At 49.4% G+C, this 20,147-nt stretch overlaps 2 protein-coding genes and 1 pseudogene across 5 annotated transcripts in view; 1 reads left to right on the forward strand and 2 right to left on the reverse strand.

Annotated features, from left to right (window-relative positions):
• The window catches only part of HOXD3 (homeobox D3), a 37,254-nt gene extending 17,251 nt beyond the window's left edge, over positions 1-20,003 (reverse strand). The window contains exons 1-4 of one of the 2 annotated variants that reach the window (XM_078329104.1): positions 19,595-20,003; positions 9,829-9,854; positions 7,621-7,727; positions 1-4,765 (exon numbers count right to left, since the gene is read on the reverse strand). The gene's annotated coding sequence lies outside the window, so the exon portion shown is untranslated. Of the gene's footprint in view, positions 4,766-7,620; positions 7,728-9,828; positions 9,855-11,015 lie in introns of both variants that reach the window. The other variant, XM_078329105.1, reaches the window with a different exon arrangement.
• HOXD4 (homeobox D4) lies at positions 3,301-20,003 on the reverse strand. Of its 2 annotated transcripts, XM_078329108.1 has the most exons (3): positions 9,829-20,003; positions 5,416-7,727; positions 4,245-4,862 (listed from the first exon to the last, which is right to left on the reverse strand). In XM_078329108.1, exons 2-3 carry the CDS (start codon positions 5,849-5,851, stop codon positions 4,528-4,530), a joined length of 771 nt encoding a protein of 256 aa, XP_078185234.1. In that variant the 5' UTR covers positions 5,852-7,727; positions 9,829-20,003; the 3' UTR covers positions 4,245-4,527. The 2 variants fall into 2 exon arrangements, with proteins under 2 accessions (XP_078185233.1, XP_078185234.1); XM_078329107.1 differs by having other exon boundaries at positions 3,301-4,862; positions 5,416-20,003.
• The window catches only part of LOC108592169 (uncharacterized), an 8,413-nt pseudogene continuing 7,899 nt past the window's right edge, over positions 19,634-20,147 (forward strand). The window contains exon 1 of the transcript XR_004744566.3: positions 19,634-19,962. The product of XR_004744566.3 is annotated as an uncharacterized LOC108592169 (transcript). The remainder of the gene's footprint in view (positions 19,963-20,147) is intronic.

Here is a 20,147-nt window from a genome sequence, read left to right on the forward strand (position 1 = left end):
CTGCTGTCCAGGCTCCCGCACCCGCCGAGGGCCGGGGGTGGAGGGCCAGGGGCGCCGCACGGCCCCCCTGGGCGGGTGATATTCTTGGGATCCCTGCACTTTCCAAGTCGGAGAGAGCCCTTTGCGTGGCAGATTAATGACGACTCCGTGTTTCTTAAGGGACGTGCTGAATTAATTATTTCGCCAATCACGTGGTCGGGACTTGTAGAAATCTATTCTTATCATCTTCCTCGCACTTTGAAAATTCTGAGGGTTATGAAAGGCCCTCCCCTGGCTGCCAGCTAGCCCTGGCCGCCCAGCCTGGCGCGGGGGGCAGGGAGGGCTCCCCAACATGGCGGGTGGGAAGCGCCGTCTGCCGAGGGTCCCGATTTACTGTACTGTACTCAGCGGGCTCTGCTATGGACGCGCTTCCTCCTCATTCCTTCCCGAGACTCAATACACACAACGGTATTGATGTATTGGTGGGCACGGGAGGAGCCATTAACCAGAAGACGGGCAGAGGACAATCATAAAATGTGTCTGAATATTTAAACTTCTGCCTGCGCACTTATAAATACACATGTCCACGCGTCTGGGGCAAGCCCTTCCATATATTAAGGACACATGTCTGATTTTATGCATTCTGCTCATTTCCTGTCTGGAACAAGCCCCCCATCTATTTTGGGACTCCTGTCTTGGCCCCTTCTTCAACGCGAGGCCAAGATGTGAAGAAGCCCTTGCGATAAATGTAGTGCATGGCACTTTTTATAGCGGGGAGTGTTTATTGTTGCCTGAGGGGTGGAGGGGGCTCGGGAGAAGGAGGGGCAGGTGCTAGAGTCCCCGCAGGAGCTGAGCGGCACCGGAAAAGTAGGATCCCAAGAGTGGAGGCCAGGGTGTCAGGTCAGAGCAGCCACCCAGCAGCCTCGGCTCGGCCCAGAACCCAGCTCGCTCTCCCTGCATTGGGGGTGGGAGACCGGTAAGTTGTCTCAACCACCACTTCACAAAGACTTCCTCTGAGGGCTTCCAGACCAAAAGGATCTGGGGGCTGGCCCGGGCCCAGCAGAATGCCAACTTTCATCCCCGTTAACCTGGGCAATTACTTCTTTTTCTTCGAAAAATTAACATCCAACACTCTGTACCCTGAATTCAATTCCAGGCTTCCCAATGCTCACAAAATATGATAGCCAATTGGAAGTATGTGTATATGAGGGAGGGGGTAATAACAGAATTGCTAAGCCTTACAAGGTTTAACCTTCACACCTTAGGCACCCCACTCCTCAAAAATGGTGCCTAATTTGTTGCATAAAATAATAAATTGTTTATATTAAATGTTAGCTTCTAGAAGACTTAACAAAGAATGAATGCTTCTGTTAAGGCACCAAACAGGAGGGAGATTTGCTACACCTTTTATTATTTTAAATATAGATCAATGAATTACATCAAAACTACAAGCAACAATTAGTATAAATACTTTAATCAGTGGCAGCAAAACATTGGTCAATTCTATTAAAAAAGCATCTCGTGTGAACAGACACCATGGGGCTGACTGACAATGTCATCTCACAACAAAAGGCTGCAATGGACAGAGTGAGATGGGAGTCAGAGGAGGAACGTCCTCAGCAAACACTTCACTCTCCCCCTTCCCTAGTCAGGACCCCACCACTTTTTTTTTTTTTTTTTTTTTTTTTTTTTTTTTAAAAACGCCAACACAAACACTTCTGGCTCAAATGTAAAGAAACAAACTGGAAACAAATAATAGCAAATGGGCACTGGAGTCTTTCCACACCTAGCTTTCTCCAGAGCACGTTCCCAGATGGAAACCCATTTCCTTCCCTGCCCTAGGTGGCTGGGGGGCCCTACCCCTTCCCTGGCTCACTCCAGTGGGCCCAAATGGATGCTGAGGTCCGGCTGGGACCTCAGGGTTGGGGGCTGCACTCTGGGCCATCCAAGCTCCATTAACATTTCAAAAGAATCCCTCGAAGCTGAGAAGGAGAGCTGAGACTTATAAACAAAGAAGTTTCTCTGATTAAGTTACTTTCCAAAGTAGTGGGGCTGTTTGAGAAGGAGCTTGGGTTTTCCTCATGAAAACACGTTTCCTGGCTTTCCTCTGAGGCAGGGATGAAGTCAGTTAAGTGTTTGTGGCATTTGGTATGAAGCTAGGGGCGAATAACCTGAATTTTTGAGGTGGGGGAAAATCTATGTAACAAATTTCTATAATATATATGTAGTTGGATGTTGTGAAAATATATACTTTTTTCCCCTTTCCAAGGAGAAGGTTTAATGAATACACAGATTAAAGTTTTAGGAAAGAATCTTAGCAACTTTCCAACTTGCCTAAGGATAGCGGCTCCTTTCAAATGGTACATCCAAAGACTGCTCTCCACGTTAGGGAGGAAAAAAGAAAAGAAGGGTAGTTAGAGTCCAAAAGGTTAAGGGTTTAGAGGTCAGTCCTCCCGGCTGAAATACAGCTAATCGAATAGAAAATTTGTCCTCTGGATGAACCTGATTCTGTAATTTACCCAAACTTCAGTAAAATACCTTTTCAGCTTCTCTACGTGAGGGTGTCAGAAAAAAGACGTCTTGACTATGTATGAACTCTGTGCTTTTTGTCATAGAAACAATGAAGTGAATAATGCAGGAATATCCATCTTTAATATCTCGACGTGGTGATATTCAAGTATTGCCATGTGCAAGTCTGAGAGCCAGGCTCACCCCAAGGAGGAACAAAGAGCAGTCCCCAGGGTCTAATACAAAAGACCAAGGCTTGGAAGACACTTTAGAGAAGCGAAATTTCAGCCTAGGGACTGCAGTGAATACCTGCCCTCAGCTCTCGGGAGACACAGCCAAAGAACACGCCTACAGAGAAACTCTTTTTTCCCTCCCACTTAAATATATTTTTGAAATTACCACAGAAAGCTTCTAAGGTGTTTTTGAAGCACTGAAAACATATCCCCTCTCTGGATCTCAAGATTAAGTTTTAAGCTGACCCTTTCTCCGTCTTTCACTTTGGTCACCTTTTGATAGCTACAACCCTTTTTTCCAAGCCTGAGGCCTTGGGAAGACTTGTTTCATCTAAGTATATGAACTCTGGTCATTACCTTTGACTTTTTCCTCCTTATGCTTAAGGGTCAGCATTTTAGAAAAATGAACTTTGAACCCTTCCCAGGCGAGGCAGAAGAAAAATGACTAAAGAACATCTCTCCTGTTGAGAGTGATTCCTTAAAAAAAGCACTATTCTCAAGGCAAAGATGAGTGCTTGAAAACTTTTATACTTTTACATATTCTGCTTCTAATTAATGGGATGAGGAAATCTTCCTTAGATTTGTTTTTTTTTTTTTTAATTAAAACTTCAGGAGGAAAAGAACTCTAAGGTTAACTTTTGTGAACGTCTAGATTCAATTAGGTTTATTTTTCTTTCTTTCTTAAAGCAAGAATTCCTCACCTTCCTACTTTCTCCCCACCACACAGCTCTTCCCCTACACAGGCCATACACCAGTTCCTGTAAAACACTGCTATGTAGGGTTATTCAGGGCATTTGAAATCCAGTTGGAACAGAAAATTCAGTCATTATCTAACCACCCAGTGCATAGAGGTTTTGTTTTCTTTCCCCAGAAGGAAAATGTTGGACCATTTGTTGCTTTTTTCCCCTTTCCTTTAATCACCCAGAACTGGTGGTAAGCACAGTGCTGAAAAAAGCACATGTGGAAATATATTTTCAGGAACCCAACTTTGAGTGGATCCTTTGCTTCCTTCTAGAAGGGTTAAGGGCCCCTACACACACTTCCAGAGTGTGTGGGGGAGGTGGGTGGGTGGGTGGAGTTCAGAAGTAAGTGCACCTATCTTTCATTCTGCTCCCTGAAGTTCGGCCCTTTCACCTTTTTAAGATTTTTGGCATGAAGGTGTTGGTTTTTTCTGTACCACATTTCCCATCAAATAAATATTTAAGCAAATATCTAAACATAAAATAACCCGTTTTCATTCCCTTCTTAGACTCATTTCTTTGGACATAGGGCCACTGGGAGCAAAATATATACTTTTTAATCACATGAAATTCCATAGACAATCCAGAAAGTTCAGAAATCCTGACCCAGCTCTCTAGCTTCCACTGAAAGCACCTAGCACAAGGGTGGCCAACCTTCTGCCTCAACTCCCCCACATTATTAAGCCACAAAGCTCCCTGGAGGGGTGGAGTGGGGGAGAAAGTCCAAATTCACAGTGGGATAAAGCATCCAACCTTCATTTGCAAATTCAAAATCCAAGAACAGTGATTTTCATGAGTTTAATGACTCGCCAAGATTTTATGTTCTCAGTAGCTCCTGCCATATAATATACTTAGAGAGAGAATCCCGCCCCCCTCCCATCCCCATCCCGTTCTAGGGAGGGGGCTGCCCTCGGGAAGGATGCTAACCTAGTCCGAGGGCGGCCTGCTAGTCCCAGGTCCACCCCACAGTACCTTAGAGCCCAGCAAGGTGACAGCAGGCCCGGCCTGCCCCCGCAGCTTCGGCTCAGCCTGGTGTGCAGGGAGAGATGGGCCCAGGGTCCCCACTTCTATAAGGTTGTCAGGTCCGTGTGATGGTCCTTCGCCATCGGCTGTAAATGCTGGCTGGGGGCGCTTGAGGAGGAGCAAGATGAGGAAGAAGATGAGGATGATGACCTGCCTTTGGTGTTAGGCAGCTTATGATCTTTTTTCCACTTCATCCTCCGGTTCTGGAACCAGATCTTGATCTGGCGCTCGGACAGACACAGGGTGTGAGCGATTTCAATCCGACGGCGCCTTGTCAGATACCTGTTAAAATGAAATTCTTTTTCTAGTTCTAGGACTTGCTGCCTGGTGTAGGCCGTCCGGGACCGCTTGGGCTCCCCACCGGTGTAGTTGGGGTTCACTGCGAGACAAAACAGACAGGACAGCCAGGTCAGCGCCCAGCCACTAGTTAGGCCCCTTGCCTCCGCCGCTCACTTCCTGGAGCGCCCCGAGGCCCGCGGCCCTCCCCGCGTGCTCCCAAGCTCACTTTGCTTCCTCCCTCCCACCCTCTCCCCAGCACACATGCTCACTCCCACCCACCTCCTGAAACACACCCACACACCCCAGGCTTGCATGGCGGGATCCCCAAATGTGCTCTTTCTTCCAGGCCCACTATCAGGTCCGGACCACCCCAGCAAGCATTTTGGAAATCCCCTGCTCCTCCACAGCCTTCCCCCTGCTCTGAAAATGGAATCCTCCCCCACCCCACCCCATCCCCACCCCCTTTTGCGCCCACAGCGGAGCAGCCAGCCACATGGTCCTGGCCTGCTCCCTCAGCTATAAAAATTTATGGGGAGAGTAATTGCGGCACCCATGGAAGCTCCACACGCCCCCACCTACTCGCACCCCCGTCCAGGGGACCCAGGCCAACGGGCTGGGATGCCGGCAGAGAGGTTGCTAGACCCGAGTCTTACCCGAATTCACGTGCACCTTCTTCATCCAGGGGTAGACCACAGCCGGCTGCTTGAGTGCCGTCCCGGGGGGCGGCTGCTTGGGGTCAGACTGACTGCAGGCCCGGGCGCCAGGCAGGGGCGCGGGCGGAGGTACTGGGGGCGCTGGGCACGGCTCTCCCGGGGCAGCGTAGTGACCACCAGGGCCGCTTGGCTCTTGTCCGTGACCCCGCGCGGGCAACGCCGAGCCGGTCCCCGGGCCGCCGCCTCCGAAAGGCTGCTCACCGAAGTCGGGCCGCGGGTAGAGCCCCGGGGGCTGGAAGTCTGCGCCCTGCGCGCCGCCGCCGCCGTAGTAGTCGGCGCCCTGCTCGCCTAGGTAGCCACCCTGCAAATATTCCTCGCACGGAGGGAACTTGGGGTCCACATACTTGGAGTTCACCATATACGAACTCATGACCATTAATTTCAGAAGGTAGAAAATACTAATTTTTCTCGTGTTGTCTTTTTTTCTCCTTCCATAGGGCCCTCCTACTTGCTGTCAACTGAATAAAGTTGGGCGGCCATGTGACCAGGCCAGCCAATGGCGAGGGAGCAAGTTTATCACCGGGTTGGTGAGCATCTCATAATTTTTACAAATTTAACTAAATAACATACGTGTAATCAAGTGGCTTGTTGTGGCACATTTGAGAGCCCCTGCCAGATATTAATGTAGTTCCAGTTCCCAGCACCCCGTTCTCCTCAGGTAATCCCAGCTTTTGTCTGTCACTGATTTTGCCAACCTTCCCTGCTCCGCTCCAATCACCCCCAGCTGAAAGCAACCCCCCCCCCACAAGCCAAATAGACACAGCTCAAGGGAGAATGAATCCTCCTACTGGGGTGCAGAGCAATGAAAGGTGGGTGGGCGAAGTCGCCCATAAGTTGGGCAGAGTGCCCCAGGCAGGAGGGTTCCTGCCTGCCCGCCCAGCCTGCGGCCCGCGGGAGCTGGGACTCTGCCATACAAAGGCTGCCGTCCTGGCTTTGTCTTCATCAGGGTCACCCGAAAGTTACCAGAATCTGGCCAGCCTGAATCAAATTAGGCAATGAGTAACCACCATGCTTTCTACCAGTGCCCAGGCCCGGGGGTTCCCAGCTGAAGCTGGGCCCTGCCGAAATGGCAAGAGGCCCTTGCTGCCCTTGCCCATGTAGCTGGGGGTGAGCTGGGATGGTGGTGAGGGTACCCTCAACTCGCTCAAATGCACCTCAGAGCTCCCCATTGGGCTTCTTTGAAGCTTGCTTTCTTCCCACAGGAGGGCCCCAAATACCAGTGAGCCCCATTAGAGTTCCTTTGCACCTCATGTCCCTGGAGGGCAGAGCTGGGACTGGGCAAGCTGTCCTTGCACCTCACTCCCTAGTACTGCCAAACCTAGCCCTTTGGTCTTGCATCCATGCAACCAATTAGGCTTGGCTTCTTTTTCTTTCTTTCTTTCTTTCTTTTCTTTTTCAGCACCCACAGGATCCTCTGTTTAAAGGTGAGGAGCTTCTGGAGAGGAAAATGCTGCTCTGTGTTACCAGGCACAGCTGATCCTCCTGGAGTCCAAGGTAATAAAACAGAAAGAGGTGGCTGACCAGTGTCGGCTGCTTCTAGTCTCCACTTCCCACTTCGGTCTCTGGCTATTTCGAAGAAACGTGAAGTTTTTGCATCGACCATATATTCCCCTAGAATCGAATCTGTGACTATATGGATACCACACAAATTCGGTTCTACAGGGTATATATAGACAACGTTACAACCTCTGGGTCCCACCCAGAGTGAGGTGCCTAGGCCGCTGCCAGCCCCAGCCTCTTCCTCTGAGCCACCACCGCCCGACATAGGCACCCGCACTTTCTGAAACAGTTCAGGTAGCCTGATGGGCTTGGCAACAATTTGAAGCAACGAGTTCCCTCATTCTTTTGCCAGGGCAGGGTTACCAAGCAGCCTAGCAACCAGAATATTATTTTTAAGAAAGAAAGGAAAAAAAAAAAAGAAATAAAAACAATCAATCCCAGGGATGGCGGCTTTATTACCCCCCTCTCAGGATCCAAATAATCCCCCCTCCTTATCAAGTGGTATTTTCCAGAAAGGAACAAATGCCCTCAGCGGCAGAAGGAAAAGAGGCAAGAGGAGAATGTCCTCTGTCCACTGCTTTTCCTACTGCCTGACCAAGCCAGGTTGTCTGCCAAAGCTATTTCTCCAAGAAGTCGCGCATTTACCTTCATGGGCCCTGAGCCGGGCTGGCCTCTCCGTTCCGCGGCTGCTGCAGACCCCGAGGCAGGCGCTGTTCACAGGCACCGAGCCGCCTTAGGCTGAGGCCGGCGCGCTAATGGTGAAGGGCAGGGCGAGGGGTCATTCGAAATCATTTACAAACATATCACAAAGTTTCATTATTTTTGCTTTGCCGACAGCACCACACAAGAGTACAAAAGTTCAGAAATTTCACCCGCCCCAGTGCCTCGGCACTGCGCAGGGCATGCCCCTCAGTTTAGGGCATGGAGAGCGCAGACTCACTCAGGGCCTGGATGAATTTCAGGGGCACAGGGATGCCCTGGCTCGAGTGGGGCTTTTGAACGCCTAACTGTGGGCTGAAGGTGCTCCTTTTTTTTCCCCCTGTCTTAATTGCCCTTCCTACTTCCCACATGATTCAAATATTAGTTTCGAGCTTAGGCCTGGGCCTGGTGGGGTAGAGCAGGAATATTGCCCCTTCAAGCATGGCACTTTGCACACACCCCCAATCTTTTGGTTCCATCACTTTACCTCTTTTGCAGGGATTTTTTTGGGTGCCCATTCTAACAAGGGCTATGAGGCTGCAGAATCTGTTTGTCCCTGAAGAGTCCCCCCAGTTTCCCGGAATGCCAAGGATTCCCACGTACCCACCTTCCTGGGACACTGGGCCTAGGCTCTATCCAGACAAATTGGGGGAGGCTGCTGAGCTGGCTGGGGACTGGGGTGAATGTACACATTTTCATATTTGTTAGACGCTGTGACCTGCGTTTCACCTTATTGCTCGACTTGTTCAGACAGGTCAAAGCCAACGAGTTATTGATGAACAAAACCGTTAAATATTCACCTCCCGCTCAACTGCCCATACTAACGCTTTTGATCTCTCCGGCTTTTTGTGCTGTGTTCAGCTACCGGGCAGTGAATGTGGGTTTGCTAGCAAGCAGCTTCCACAGAGATAAGCACCCAAAGCCAGTGCAGGGGAGGAGAGAAGCAAGACTGGGGGTCCCCAGGACACCAGATTTTCCAGACTGGAGCCCAGAGCCCCTTTCACTTGGATCAGCCTGGTGTATAGAGGGTAACTGCTCCTCTAGGGGTGTGTACAGCCTACAAAGGGTCGACTAGACTGCCCAGCCCAGCGGGGCCAAAAAACCTGCCCCTGAGCCCAGCCCCAGATTTTCCAACCATGAAGGAAGGAGGGTGCCTGGTTGCTGCAGCCCTCTCATATTCTATCTCCCATTAAAATAAAATCGCCTCCGTTTTGCAGTGAGAGAGGGGCCACAGTTCTTTTTGTGACTCTCCGGCCAATACCATCGTCTTAATGAGATCGTCCTCCAGGAGCCTTCACAGGCCTAATCAGAAATGTACCTGTCTTTCGCGGCACAGGCAACTCAGAAAGATCCAAACATCCAAGCCAAGGGCCCCAGGAGTCTCTGGCCCCACCCCACCCCTCTCCACCCTCCTATGTCTCTTTGCAGCAACAGCGACTCTGGGGAGGAAATCCTCCAACTGCAGTTACAGAGAAGCAGAGGTGAAAAGAAGGACCGTATCCGTCCTCGTTCAGCCAGTGTCCAAAGCCCAGGGCCCCGCAAGGCTGCAACCAGATCAGGGGAGGGTTGGGGAAGGGAATGTCCAGTAAAGCTCAGAATTCACAGCCTTTCCCAGAAGCGGGCAACTTAACACACCCACAGAGGATTGAGTTTTTGTTTTCAGTTAATATTTTTAAAAACAGAAGGTTGGCCAGGCTGGACCGGGTTAAGAAGGGTTGGACTGCGGAGGGGATCGCATTGCCTTGGTGTTTATTGCTTTGGTTTGATGCCTCAGGTCGTTAATAGGACAGGTTGCTAACTAGCAAGCTCTTAACAGAAGTGAGAGCCTTGCCGGAGCTGCACCTGTGCTGAGCAGGGAACGGCCACGAAGGTCCAGGAAGGTCCGAGACCAGGGCGAGACACCGCGGCCCGTTCCCTTAGGCAGGTGTCTGTGAACCAGGCCCAAGAAAAGCTTTCCAGGAGCTGGATTTAGTGCCTCCACCTCCCTAAAAGAGCTAACGTCCCAAGGCTAGGCCCGGGTTGGGGGTTGGGGTGGTGTAGGGGAGGCAGGGCCTTTCTTCATCCGCCCACTCCGCAGGCTCTGTCCTAAGCCCACCACTTCCCCGCGATCGGTACCGCCTCTTCGCGATTCGGAAGAAACGGGAAGGTACTTACAGCGGCGCTCTCTCATGGTCCCGAACCTGTTGCAATGAAAACGGGGGTCACTTAAATTTCACAGCATATCAAAGCAGAAACATATGACACACAGAAAAATGACAAGGCCAAGATACCCCACCAATACCCAGACCTCCCTGCTTCAGGTGCCCGTCCCCGGGAACTGCGCAAAGTTCTCCGCGGAGCTGGAGACCGCAGTCCCTCAAGAGCAGAGCGACGGATTATGAGAGAATTCGGTCTCCATTGCCTCTCCCACTCCATGCACCCTTGGGCAAAACCTCACTGGTTATTTGGCCCAAATCAGGCCGCCTGTAACAGGGTTTTCCCAGTGGGAAAACGGGAAGCGAGGAGAAAATGGGCCTTTGTGTGTTTCCTTCTGCGCAATCGGGCTGTGTGGGTGCAGGTCCACTGGGGAGGGGTAGCTGCTCCATCTGCCCCTCACCCCAGCTTCCTATCTCTCTCACCCTGGGAGCAATTCAGCCTTCTTTTCCAGCTTCAGGTTGATTTCAAATTCTTCAGTCCCAACCAGTGTTCCCTAAACCTGTCTTCTCCTCCTCAAAGAAGAATCAGGCATGGCTGGGACTTGCCTTCCCACTTCTACTCCAATTCAAAACAAAGAGCAATTTCCAGGGGGAAATGAGGGCCCAAATGATAACCAAGGAGGAAAATCAATGGGTTTAAAGGTAAATGGCAATGCTTTAGATTGTTATCCAGCTCTATGGGTATGACATCAATTTTTCAGGATTGCTGCTGGAAAGCCCAGAAAACAATCTTATAAAGCAATGGTCCTCCCAGAGGCTGGTGTCCAGTTTTAAGTTTGCAGTCTTTCCTAATACTATTATAAGAAAGCAATATCAGAAATCTCAGGGACAAAGCATCTTCACCCTCATCCTCTCTTTCTTTCCCCACCCAGAATACCATTGTTTTATCCCACATCTGAAGGAGATGCTATTATAGGAAGAAAAGGGACAGTAAGTCCCTCTTGTGAGGTGGGAACCCTCAATTCCTAACTGTCCCTATCCAGAAGGGAGGGCGTGAGAGATCAAGATGCTCATTCTATTTGTTAATTTAGGTTTAGGCTAAAATTAGAATAAACTTCAATGAGACTTCTCCCCATCCTAAGCAGAAGTCAGGAACAGAGAAATCCCGCACCTCTGAAGTTGTGAAAAAAGTAGTAAGTGACTTACTGTTTTTCTTTCCTAGTGGGCAGGGGAGCTGAGTAGAACTGTCTCCTTCTTAGCTCGGTGCTGGCTGGAGCCTCTCACGTTCCTATTGCTGCTCTAGGAACCCAGCATCTGCACTTGTATGCTCTTAACCTAATTTATGGTGGGAATTATATTTTGGCTTGTCAACTCTCAAGCCATAAAACAAAGTTTATTGGAATCACGTGCTCGTAAATAGCCACTCAGGTCTCATCTCTGCAGAACCATAAATAACCTTTGGCTTTAAACTTTTATTCACTAAATAAAGGTTTGCTGCAACTGTTCCCTCAGATTTAAATAGTTCCAAATATCCAAGATGCAAGGGAGGTCATATTCATATCAATACCCAGGCTTTTCAAATAGCATCTTTTCAGCGAAGCTGTTTAAGTTGGGAGATAGTGCTATTTGGAAAAGGCTGGTTGGTGGGCATGTCTTATGATTCTTTGGCTGCATTCACCGTGAGTACCATCAACCCCTTTATTTCAATAATTTCCTAGCTCTAGATGTGATAAAGAGGAAAGTCAAAATCCATTCCTTACTTACTTCCAACCAGAAGTTGGAAATTTGAGATCTTGTTCAAGTTTCAGTAGAGAAAGGGTGTTTAGAGAGAAACTGGGTGGGCTTGGGGGTGGGAATGGCAGTTGGAATTAACACTTGGCTCCCTCGGTATTGTTGTGAATGAGCTTGGAGAAAGTTGAAGGTAGCCACATGCCTAGAGGTTTTTATAATTTGCTTAGATCTGAAAGGGAAGCGTTTGCAAGTGACCAAACTGCTTAAAACATCAAGACTTGGGATTTGGTAAAGTGAGAAAGCGGAGAATAGCCCTATCAGAATCTTTGGCAACTAAAGCTCTAAAGAAGGTTATAAAACAATAAAAAAGCCCTGGTGTGAAGGAGACAGGGTGTGAGGAAGCAAATGAGACTCTCAAGGAATCCAAGCCTAGGAAGTCAGATGTCCCCACTCCCACGGTGCCCCCAAGCACAGGGATGAGGGCTCAGGAGCTTTGGGGGCTCAAAACTGGGTGGGATTTTTAGGAGGACTACCCTCACACCCACAATGCTGCCCCACCAAGGAGAGAGACTAAGAGAGGAAGAGGGAGTACACTGCCTCTGTCCTGCTGCGAAAGCCAAGAAAAGGAGGTTGGGCCTGAGGCGGTTCTTCAGGAGAATGTGGCATTCTCTGCTTGGGGGATGCTGAGTGGGGGTAAGAGAGAGAGGAAGATGTTCCCAGCTCCCACCAAGGAGCATAAAGAGAATTGACCCCCCCAGCACCCTTCAATAGCCCACCAGAGTTGCCACCAAACAGTGTGAAAACGTGTGTTTTTGACTATTCTGATGAAAATAATGGATGTTCTGTGGAGATTTGTAGAGCACATACACATACAATTTCTAAATCAAATTCAGTTGCAACTGTTTCCACTAGAAAGTCCCAACAAGCCCATAAAAAAAAAACCCTTCATACAAAGATATCTTTGCATCCCACTTTCCACCATTCTACATGCACTTCCAAACCCATTTCTTGATTTGACTGTCATAAGCTAGAGAGCAGGGGGCTGTTAGCCTGGATTGTAAGGCATCCATTTCTCTTTTTCTGTTCCATCAGGCATGTAGACATATATTTTTATTTTATGGTTGATGGCATCTGTTTTTAAAAATGGATAAAGATAAACTCTTCAAAACAGTTCCTGATTCTGATTAGCACTAAATGAGCAGCTGTCAAATTAATAATAATAATAATAATAATAGTTTGAGGGGTTTAGAAGAGCTTTCTTTATTTTTCTGTAATTCTAGCACTTTAGGAGGCTGAGGCAGGCAGATGATGAGATCGGGAGTTCAAGACCAGTCTGACCAACACGATGAAACCCCATCTCTACTAAAAATACAGTAACTAGCTGGGGGTGGTGGTGCATGCCTGTAATCCCAGCTACTTGAGAGGCTGAGGCAAGAGAATTGCTTGAACTTGGGATGTGGAGGTTGCAGTGAGCCGAGATCACACCATGCACTCCAGCCTGGGGGACAGAGTGAGACTCTGTTTCAAAAAAAAGGAAAAAAGAAAGAAAGCTATTAATCACAGTACATATTACTTTTCAGGCAATTGTGATGACCTTTTGTTTTTGAGAATGGGGTAAGAAGATAAGACTGAGGAGAAATGTTGTTTCAAACAGTTGATGGGTAGCCAGTCAGGGCTAGATAGACATTCTTTGAAAGAATGATGATGAAGCATGGTGACTGAGACATGCTTGCAACCTTTACTGTAGCCTACACAAAAAGATAAAATTACATAGCCTATCTGTATATTTAGCTGTGAGTAAGGAAAAGGAGAGATGAAAGGAAGATATTGAGGCTGACATCATTTATGCCTTGATCTTAGGAAAGCAAGACAAAGTGAGAAAAGACACTAAGTGTCTACCTTCCCATAATCTTCTCTTCTCTCCTCCTCCCCATCTTCCTTTTCTCCTACCCTCCTCCTGGTCTTCTGTAGATGAAAGAGAGTGGAATGGGGAAGAGAAGCTGAGTGATGGGAAGAGCAGAGCTAGCATGTGCCAGTTTGCTGGGGAGTTTCCCAAGAACTTGCAATGGAGGTAATGGAAGAGACAGTGGGGAAGGACAAGTTGAGTCTTCTTAAAAACCTGGAAGGAATTAATTTCTAGGTGAAGTGGGACTCCCCATGTGGCTAAAAAGAGCCTAGAAAGCTCCCATGAGATAGGGTACCTTGTAGGTTCCTCTGACCCCTGGGAGCCAAAGTAGCTCACAGTAAGGAAGAGAGAGAGATGGGGTCCTGGGAGGCAGCAGCTCTACTCCAAAAGTAATGAAAGTCAGCCCTCTACCCACCTTAACGGCCCCTACTAGGTGACTCCAGGAAAGAGTATTTTCATTTTTGCTCTTAAGAGGCCTTTTGCCTGAAGGGGGTGGAGCTTTCCTCTTAAACTAAATGGCTGTACAACTAGAAGAGATAAGAGGGGCTTTGAATGTACTTCCTGGCCAGAGACAGGTGGAGAAAGGAGACTGACCAGGGCTGGTACTTAAGGATATAGTCTGGGCGTGTAGCCAGAGAAGGGCTGAGCAGGGAGTCCCAAGCATGAGAGAAATGTAACTCTATATTCCTGGCACTATACTGTATCACCAAATGAGAAACACTGCTCTCCCTGCCCACCTCCCCCTGCCCCAATGGAGTCACTCATTGTGCCTGTGTGGGTGTGAGGACTCCCCTCCCTGACACCGGCCCACTGAAGAGCTAGGGCCACTTTCTGTCTGGGTGTAACCCTAAACATTTAGGTGCCAGACACTGAGACCCAGTGGGCCAGAACTATGTGACCCACTACAGCAATAGGTTAGGTCCCAGAACTATGTTCTCCCGAGTCTGCTACTTCCTGTGTGTTCAAACCTGTTTTGTCTTCCATAGAATTCAAGAATTTGGTGAGTGAACCAGGTGTCTTTTGCTCTAAAAGTCTAGGCCTGATTACTCAGCAAAAGGGGGGTGGATAATAAGAAATATATATGTAATGAATACTTGGTATGTGCCAAAACACTGGTTTAAGTATTTAACCAGTGAGTTAAAGTATGTAAAGCAGTTAGTGCCTGACATATAGTAGTGCAAGTAAGTAAAAATTCTCATAGAAACTCTTGAAAGTACTCTTATCCCTCCTTTTCAAAGAAATTAACAGGTGTAGAGAGTTACAGTACTTGCCTAAGGTCACACAACAGGTAAGTGGTACCATGGCAGTCTGAACCCAGAACTGCTGTCTTTGAAATCTCCAATCCAAAAGTAAGGGATCCATGGCTCCTTGTGTAAAATGGGAGAAAGTACTCAGCCCATAGGGTGGTGATATTAAAAACACAACCCTGGGTGGAACTCTGGGAGCTCTGGGGGATGCCTAGTTGTAGAGGTAGAGGGAACTTGATCTTTGGAGAACAAATAATCATTAAAGGAGTGGGAGAGATAATAGACCAGTGGTTCTCAAACATAAGCTTGCAGCCTAACTGCCCTGTGGGGAGGAGTGCTTACAAAATGCAGGTCTCTGGATATCATATCTGGATATTCTGATTCAGTAGGTCTGGGATAGGACCCAGAAACTTGCATTATAAACAAAAGATTTGATGCAGGTCTTCACTAAGAATCATTGCCCTCGAGAAGGGCGGGGGCGGTAGTGGAGCAAAAGACTGCATTGCTAAGAGATAACAGAGGATCAGTGGGATTGGGTCAGAGCATTATTTAAGTAAGGTGTCGCTGGCTCTTGAAGATGATTCGAGGAATGCCCAGTGGAGCCCACAAAAGGCCTGAAATGAGCGAAGTGGTGGTAGAAGGGTGGGTGGGTGGTGTGAAGCAGACATGCGCATCTGGCTAGTTCTCGCAAGCTGTTGAGCAAATAGGATTTACCCAAGCTCTAAGAGTCTCCAGGGATTCCCAGGACCCAGGTCCTGTTCTAAGTGAGCAAAGGCAAGGCCCATCAGCCTGTTCGAGGTGGCACTAAAGGATGTGCTTTTCAAATCTGTCCATTCTGGGTACCAGGAATCCGGGCCAAGGTAAACGGCAGAAGGGTGGGGCTGGTTGGGATCCGAGGATTGGGAACAGCTTGTCCCACACAGGAATCAAGGAGCGCAGCACGAGGAAATCGCGCCCCCTCTAGGAGGGTGGAGAAAGCGAGGTGGCCTGCCAACCCGGAACGGCCCTAGTCTCCCTGGACTCGGAGCTGCTTCCACTGCCGATCCGGCGAAGGGAAACCCTGGGGCTGGGCGCAGCACCGTCGACCCTTGTTCGAGGCCTCACTCACTTTGCGCGCGGAGGTAGAGGGAGGGGGAGAGGGAGGAGCGAGTGGCGAGCACTCCGCTCCCGTCCTCCCGGCCCGCCGCAGCCGGCGAGACGCTTGTCCTACAGCGCCTCCTCCTGGACGAGGCGCTAGACAGCAGAGCAAGGAGACCACCAGCCCTGGAAACCTGAGGCCGGGACTTCGGGAGGTGGGGCGGAGGTCTCCCTGCCACAGAGGCTCTTCCTACAAGGTCCCCTGGGGCGGCTGGAATGAGCGAGAGGGCCCTGAGGCCGCCTCTCATCCCTTACACCCCACCCCAGCACAGACTAAAACCTCGTGGCCCAGAGACGCTCGTCCCCCATTAATTAAGCGAGCCCAGGCGAAAGAAGCCCTTATTTGTTCATTTATTTATTTATTTGACTGCTTTTAGCCTGGCCGCTGCCAACCGCCCCCCCGCCCCCTCCCCCCGCCTTCCCCAGAGCCCTCGAACATGCTGTGCTGGCGTAACAGGATCCGGGGATGGTCGAACTGAAGGACTGGCCCGAAGTTTGGCTGTTTGAGCAGGCGCCAGAAGGAAAGGCCTTTTCCCAAAGCAGTAGCACCAGGCTGAAAAAAAATCTAGACCCTTCCCCGAGGGGCAAATATACACTCGTGTGTGTGTGTATAACAACTGGAAAGAAGAGTATTTCCTTTGGTCCCTATCTCGTTTTTGCAGCCTGTGTCTATCATACAGATTTAAATTGGGGTGAAGTGATAAGTCATGATGATTGGAAATGCAGCCAAAGGTCGAACTGTTCAGCTATACAGGGAAGGCTGAGATAAAGGCAAGATGAGTAGCGAGCCTTGACCGAGGGGGGATGGAAAGATCGGGTGTATCTTCCTGCTCGAGTCCACTCGCCCACTCCCCCCACCCGTGCTTGGCCGATGGAATCCCCGGGCTGGGTCATTTCACTGCACATGCGCTGGATGCCTGGCGCGCGTGTGTACGGAGGGCTCTGTGAGGCCATGAGCCGTGCAGGAGGCGGGCACTGTGCAGTGCGGGTGAGGCACGGTGCACCGCTTCTAGGCCTGGAGGCAGAGGAGCTTGAGAACCTCATCTCAAAGAAGCAGGAAGCATACTTTTCTTTTTCTGGAAAACCTGTATTAAAAGCCTCAACTGTCCTTTCTGATTTGCAAACCCTATTCCGCCGAACAAGCAGCATCTCCTCGTTGCCAACGAACACTCTAAACGTTGTCATGTGGATCAGAAATGTCACATCTAGGGCACTGCTTCCCCTGAGACGTTCTTCAAGGCGGGGAAAACCACCCTACATCCAGAGAGCACAACTTCTCCCTTATTCTGCAAAACTATCAAATCTAAAGGACCAGTCCCTAGAAAGAGGGCATCCGTTCACCCCATTTCCGAACACATGACCCTAAATTGAATTTCAATTGGAATTCTGAGTTCTTGGTGGCTTCTCCCCAGCTTCCGGTGCCCCCGCATCCCTACTCCGCTGCCTGGTCGCCGCACTGCGGCAAGGCCGTAAATACCTCTAACAGCTGCCTGCCAGCCCAGGGTGAAATACTGTCTTTGTTCGATTTCCCTAGCCTCTCGGGTTCAGAAAACAGAACTCTGGCGAAATGTATTTATTTGTAGAAACATCTGACGGGAAAATACATTTCGTTTTCAGCCCTAGTGGTTGGCTACATTTATCATTGCGAGCTTCGCTCTTTCTCCTGGTTCTCGAAGAGATCTGAAGCCCAGCTCATGGCCAGAACCGTTGTCACCAAGGCCGGGACATGCTATCGGCTCCCTGATCTATACGAGGACAGAGGTTTGGGCCAAGGACGCTGCGAGTTACACTTCCTGGCTTCTCAGCTCTTAGGGACCCAGCGTTTTAAAATTTCGGTTTGTGTTTTGTTTTGTTTTGTTTTTTTGTTAGGTTAACAGAAACAATGGGGTTATTTCCACCAGTGGCGATAGCTAGTCTCCTTGTGAACTAATGGCCCAAGTTCCTGTGATTTGCGGATTATTTCCCATAGATGCAATCGACCATTTCGTTCCAATAAGAATTAATGCTACCACGGGGCTTACAAAGAGCCCTTCAGTCTTCCACATCTGCCCATGACATCAACCTTTGCTGTGTAATCGGACCAGCCGCCAACCCAGGTTTTCAGTTACCCAAGCTTGCTAGGCTACAGAACCCAGGGAAAAGCAATGAGGCTCTGAACCTAGAGCTTGGCCATCAGGGCCACATCCCCACCCCGAACTTGGGTCCCATCCGACCTAGGGACTCTTCCTGTTCCGGATCTAGCCGGCAGGGCCTAGAAACCATGATCCAGGTGCCTGCTTTTCAATGGGGAATATCTTTTTACTCCAGTCAAAGAATTATCTCAAAGGCCATTGAGCTGTGGTAGAGAAACAGTTACAAAATACAAACACTCCAAATCAAAAACCAAATCACTCTAGTTCCTTATTTGTAAGTGATCAGAGTTAGTGATCCAGGAGAATTTGCAGGCATCAACTGGCCACAAATCGTGGACCTCCATTTTGAAATGAGCATGATTCCATCATTAATTGGAAAAAAAAATCTTTCCACAAAGATGACATTTTTTTGTTTTGTTTTGTTTAGAAACGCTTTTAAGGCCAATACTGTTATATTGGAATTTTAAGGGAACAGTAAGTTTGGATTTACCACTGGGTGCTTTGGGGACCATATCCTCCGCTTGCGCAGGCCAGTCTCATGCGCAATGCGGCAGATTGTCTAAAGGTTTCATTTCACAATGTTCATGAGGGAATAGGCAATAGGATTTGCGAACTGCATCCTCAAGTGCCATTCAAAATCAGTGGGAGAAAGTAGCTTTTTTCCTTCTGCAAAGGATTTTCTTTTATGCATATTGTTTCAGTTCAGTAGTTTTGAAGTCAAGGGAAGGATGTTGCAATGTAATATTTATTGGTAGGAGAGAGAGAGAGAGAGCGAGCGAGAGAGAAACCTATCAATACATTTAGAGAGCAAAAAGATCTACTCTTTTCCTACTCTGGCAAATAAGAAACACACGGTGTTTGAACACAGAGATGCCTTGTATTTCTGAAAGATCTATTGGTTTTTTTCCAAGACCTGCACCAGACATTCTGATACCATTACCTCTGAAAACATGCATTCGTTTTGCGATATAAAGTAATCCGAATTAACCTGACAGATTATCATATGTGGGAAGAACCTATCTTGAGTTGTTTAAAAATTTCTCTAAGAACTAGAGAAAAATTTAAAAATATTTAAAATTCCATCTCATACAACACAAGGCCCAATAAATCATCAACCAGAGAAATAAACCCGCATCAGTCACCAAAGCGTAGATTCAAACCAAGCACATCCTGGGAACACAGAATTCACCCCACCCCCACCCAAGCCCCAACCCTCAAAAAACACCTGTTAGCCTCCTAGGTACCACCGTAAAAACCACAGCTCTAAATAAAATGCCTTTAGTGACTCCCAGTAAAGTGGAGATGTTCGGGAGTAACCTGTCTACACACTTTCCCAGGGTGGGATTGAGGGGCTCTCCATCTAGGCAGTGGGATCCTGTCTGTGGCTACCCGTTTCTCAGAATCTCTAGAGGAAATACTATTACTCCCTTAGACTTCTGAACCTAGCTGGACCCCACCCCGGACCCCAGGGGACGCCCTAACAACGAAGTGATTGGGGGAAGGGGCTTAGACAACGACCCCTAGTTCCCTGGGAAATGTAGGGGAGCAGGTGGACTCCCCGAGCTGCCCAAGGGGGTCGGCGCCTTAGGCTTCTTGATGGAAAGCTCGGGCGCGGGGAGGAGGGACTCTTACCCGAAAGCTGCCTTGCTGCAGGCGGCGGTCGGTCCCGGCGGCTGCTGTAATCCACTAGGCGCTGCCCTGCGGCGCGCACTCTCCGCAGCAGGGACTCGCTCATGTTGGAGAAGAAGCCGCGTCGCAACCGCGCGGCTGCAGTCGCCCCAAGCAGGCCAGTTGCTCCCGGCAGGCGGTATCGGCGCCGGCGGGGGGCTCGGCGCCTAGGGCCCCTTCCAGGCCTTCCCCCGCCAGGCTCCCCACCAGCTCCGGAGGTGGTAGCGGTGCAGACCGAGTGAGCTGCGGTGGGGCCAGGGCGGAAGCCGAGTCTGCCGCGGACTCCGCAATCCCGCAGCCGGCGACTGGAGCCCACCTCTGCAGAGACAAAGGTTAGAAAAAGACGGGGTGAGGCTCTGGGATAGCAGAATGCGGGGGGAAATTCGCCTGGGAAATCAGGAAAAAGGCCGTGAAGGAGAGCGGCGCCTGCACATGACCAGCCGCAGCCAATGACGACCGCAAATAGGTCATAAAAAGGTCTATTACCAAGTTGTAAATTTTCTTCAAACAAAAAGGA

Source organism: Callithrix jacchus, chromosome 6, assembly GCF_049354715.1.
Source record: "Callithrix jacchus isolate 240 chromosome 6, calJac240_pri, whole genome shotgun sequence".
NCBI classification, from domain to species: Eukaryota; Metazoa; Chordata; class Mammalia; order Primates; family Cebidae; genus Callithrix; species Callithrix jacchus.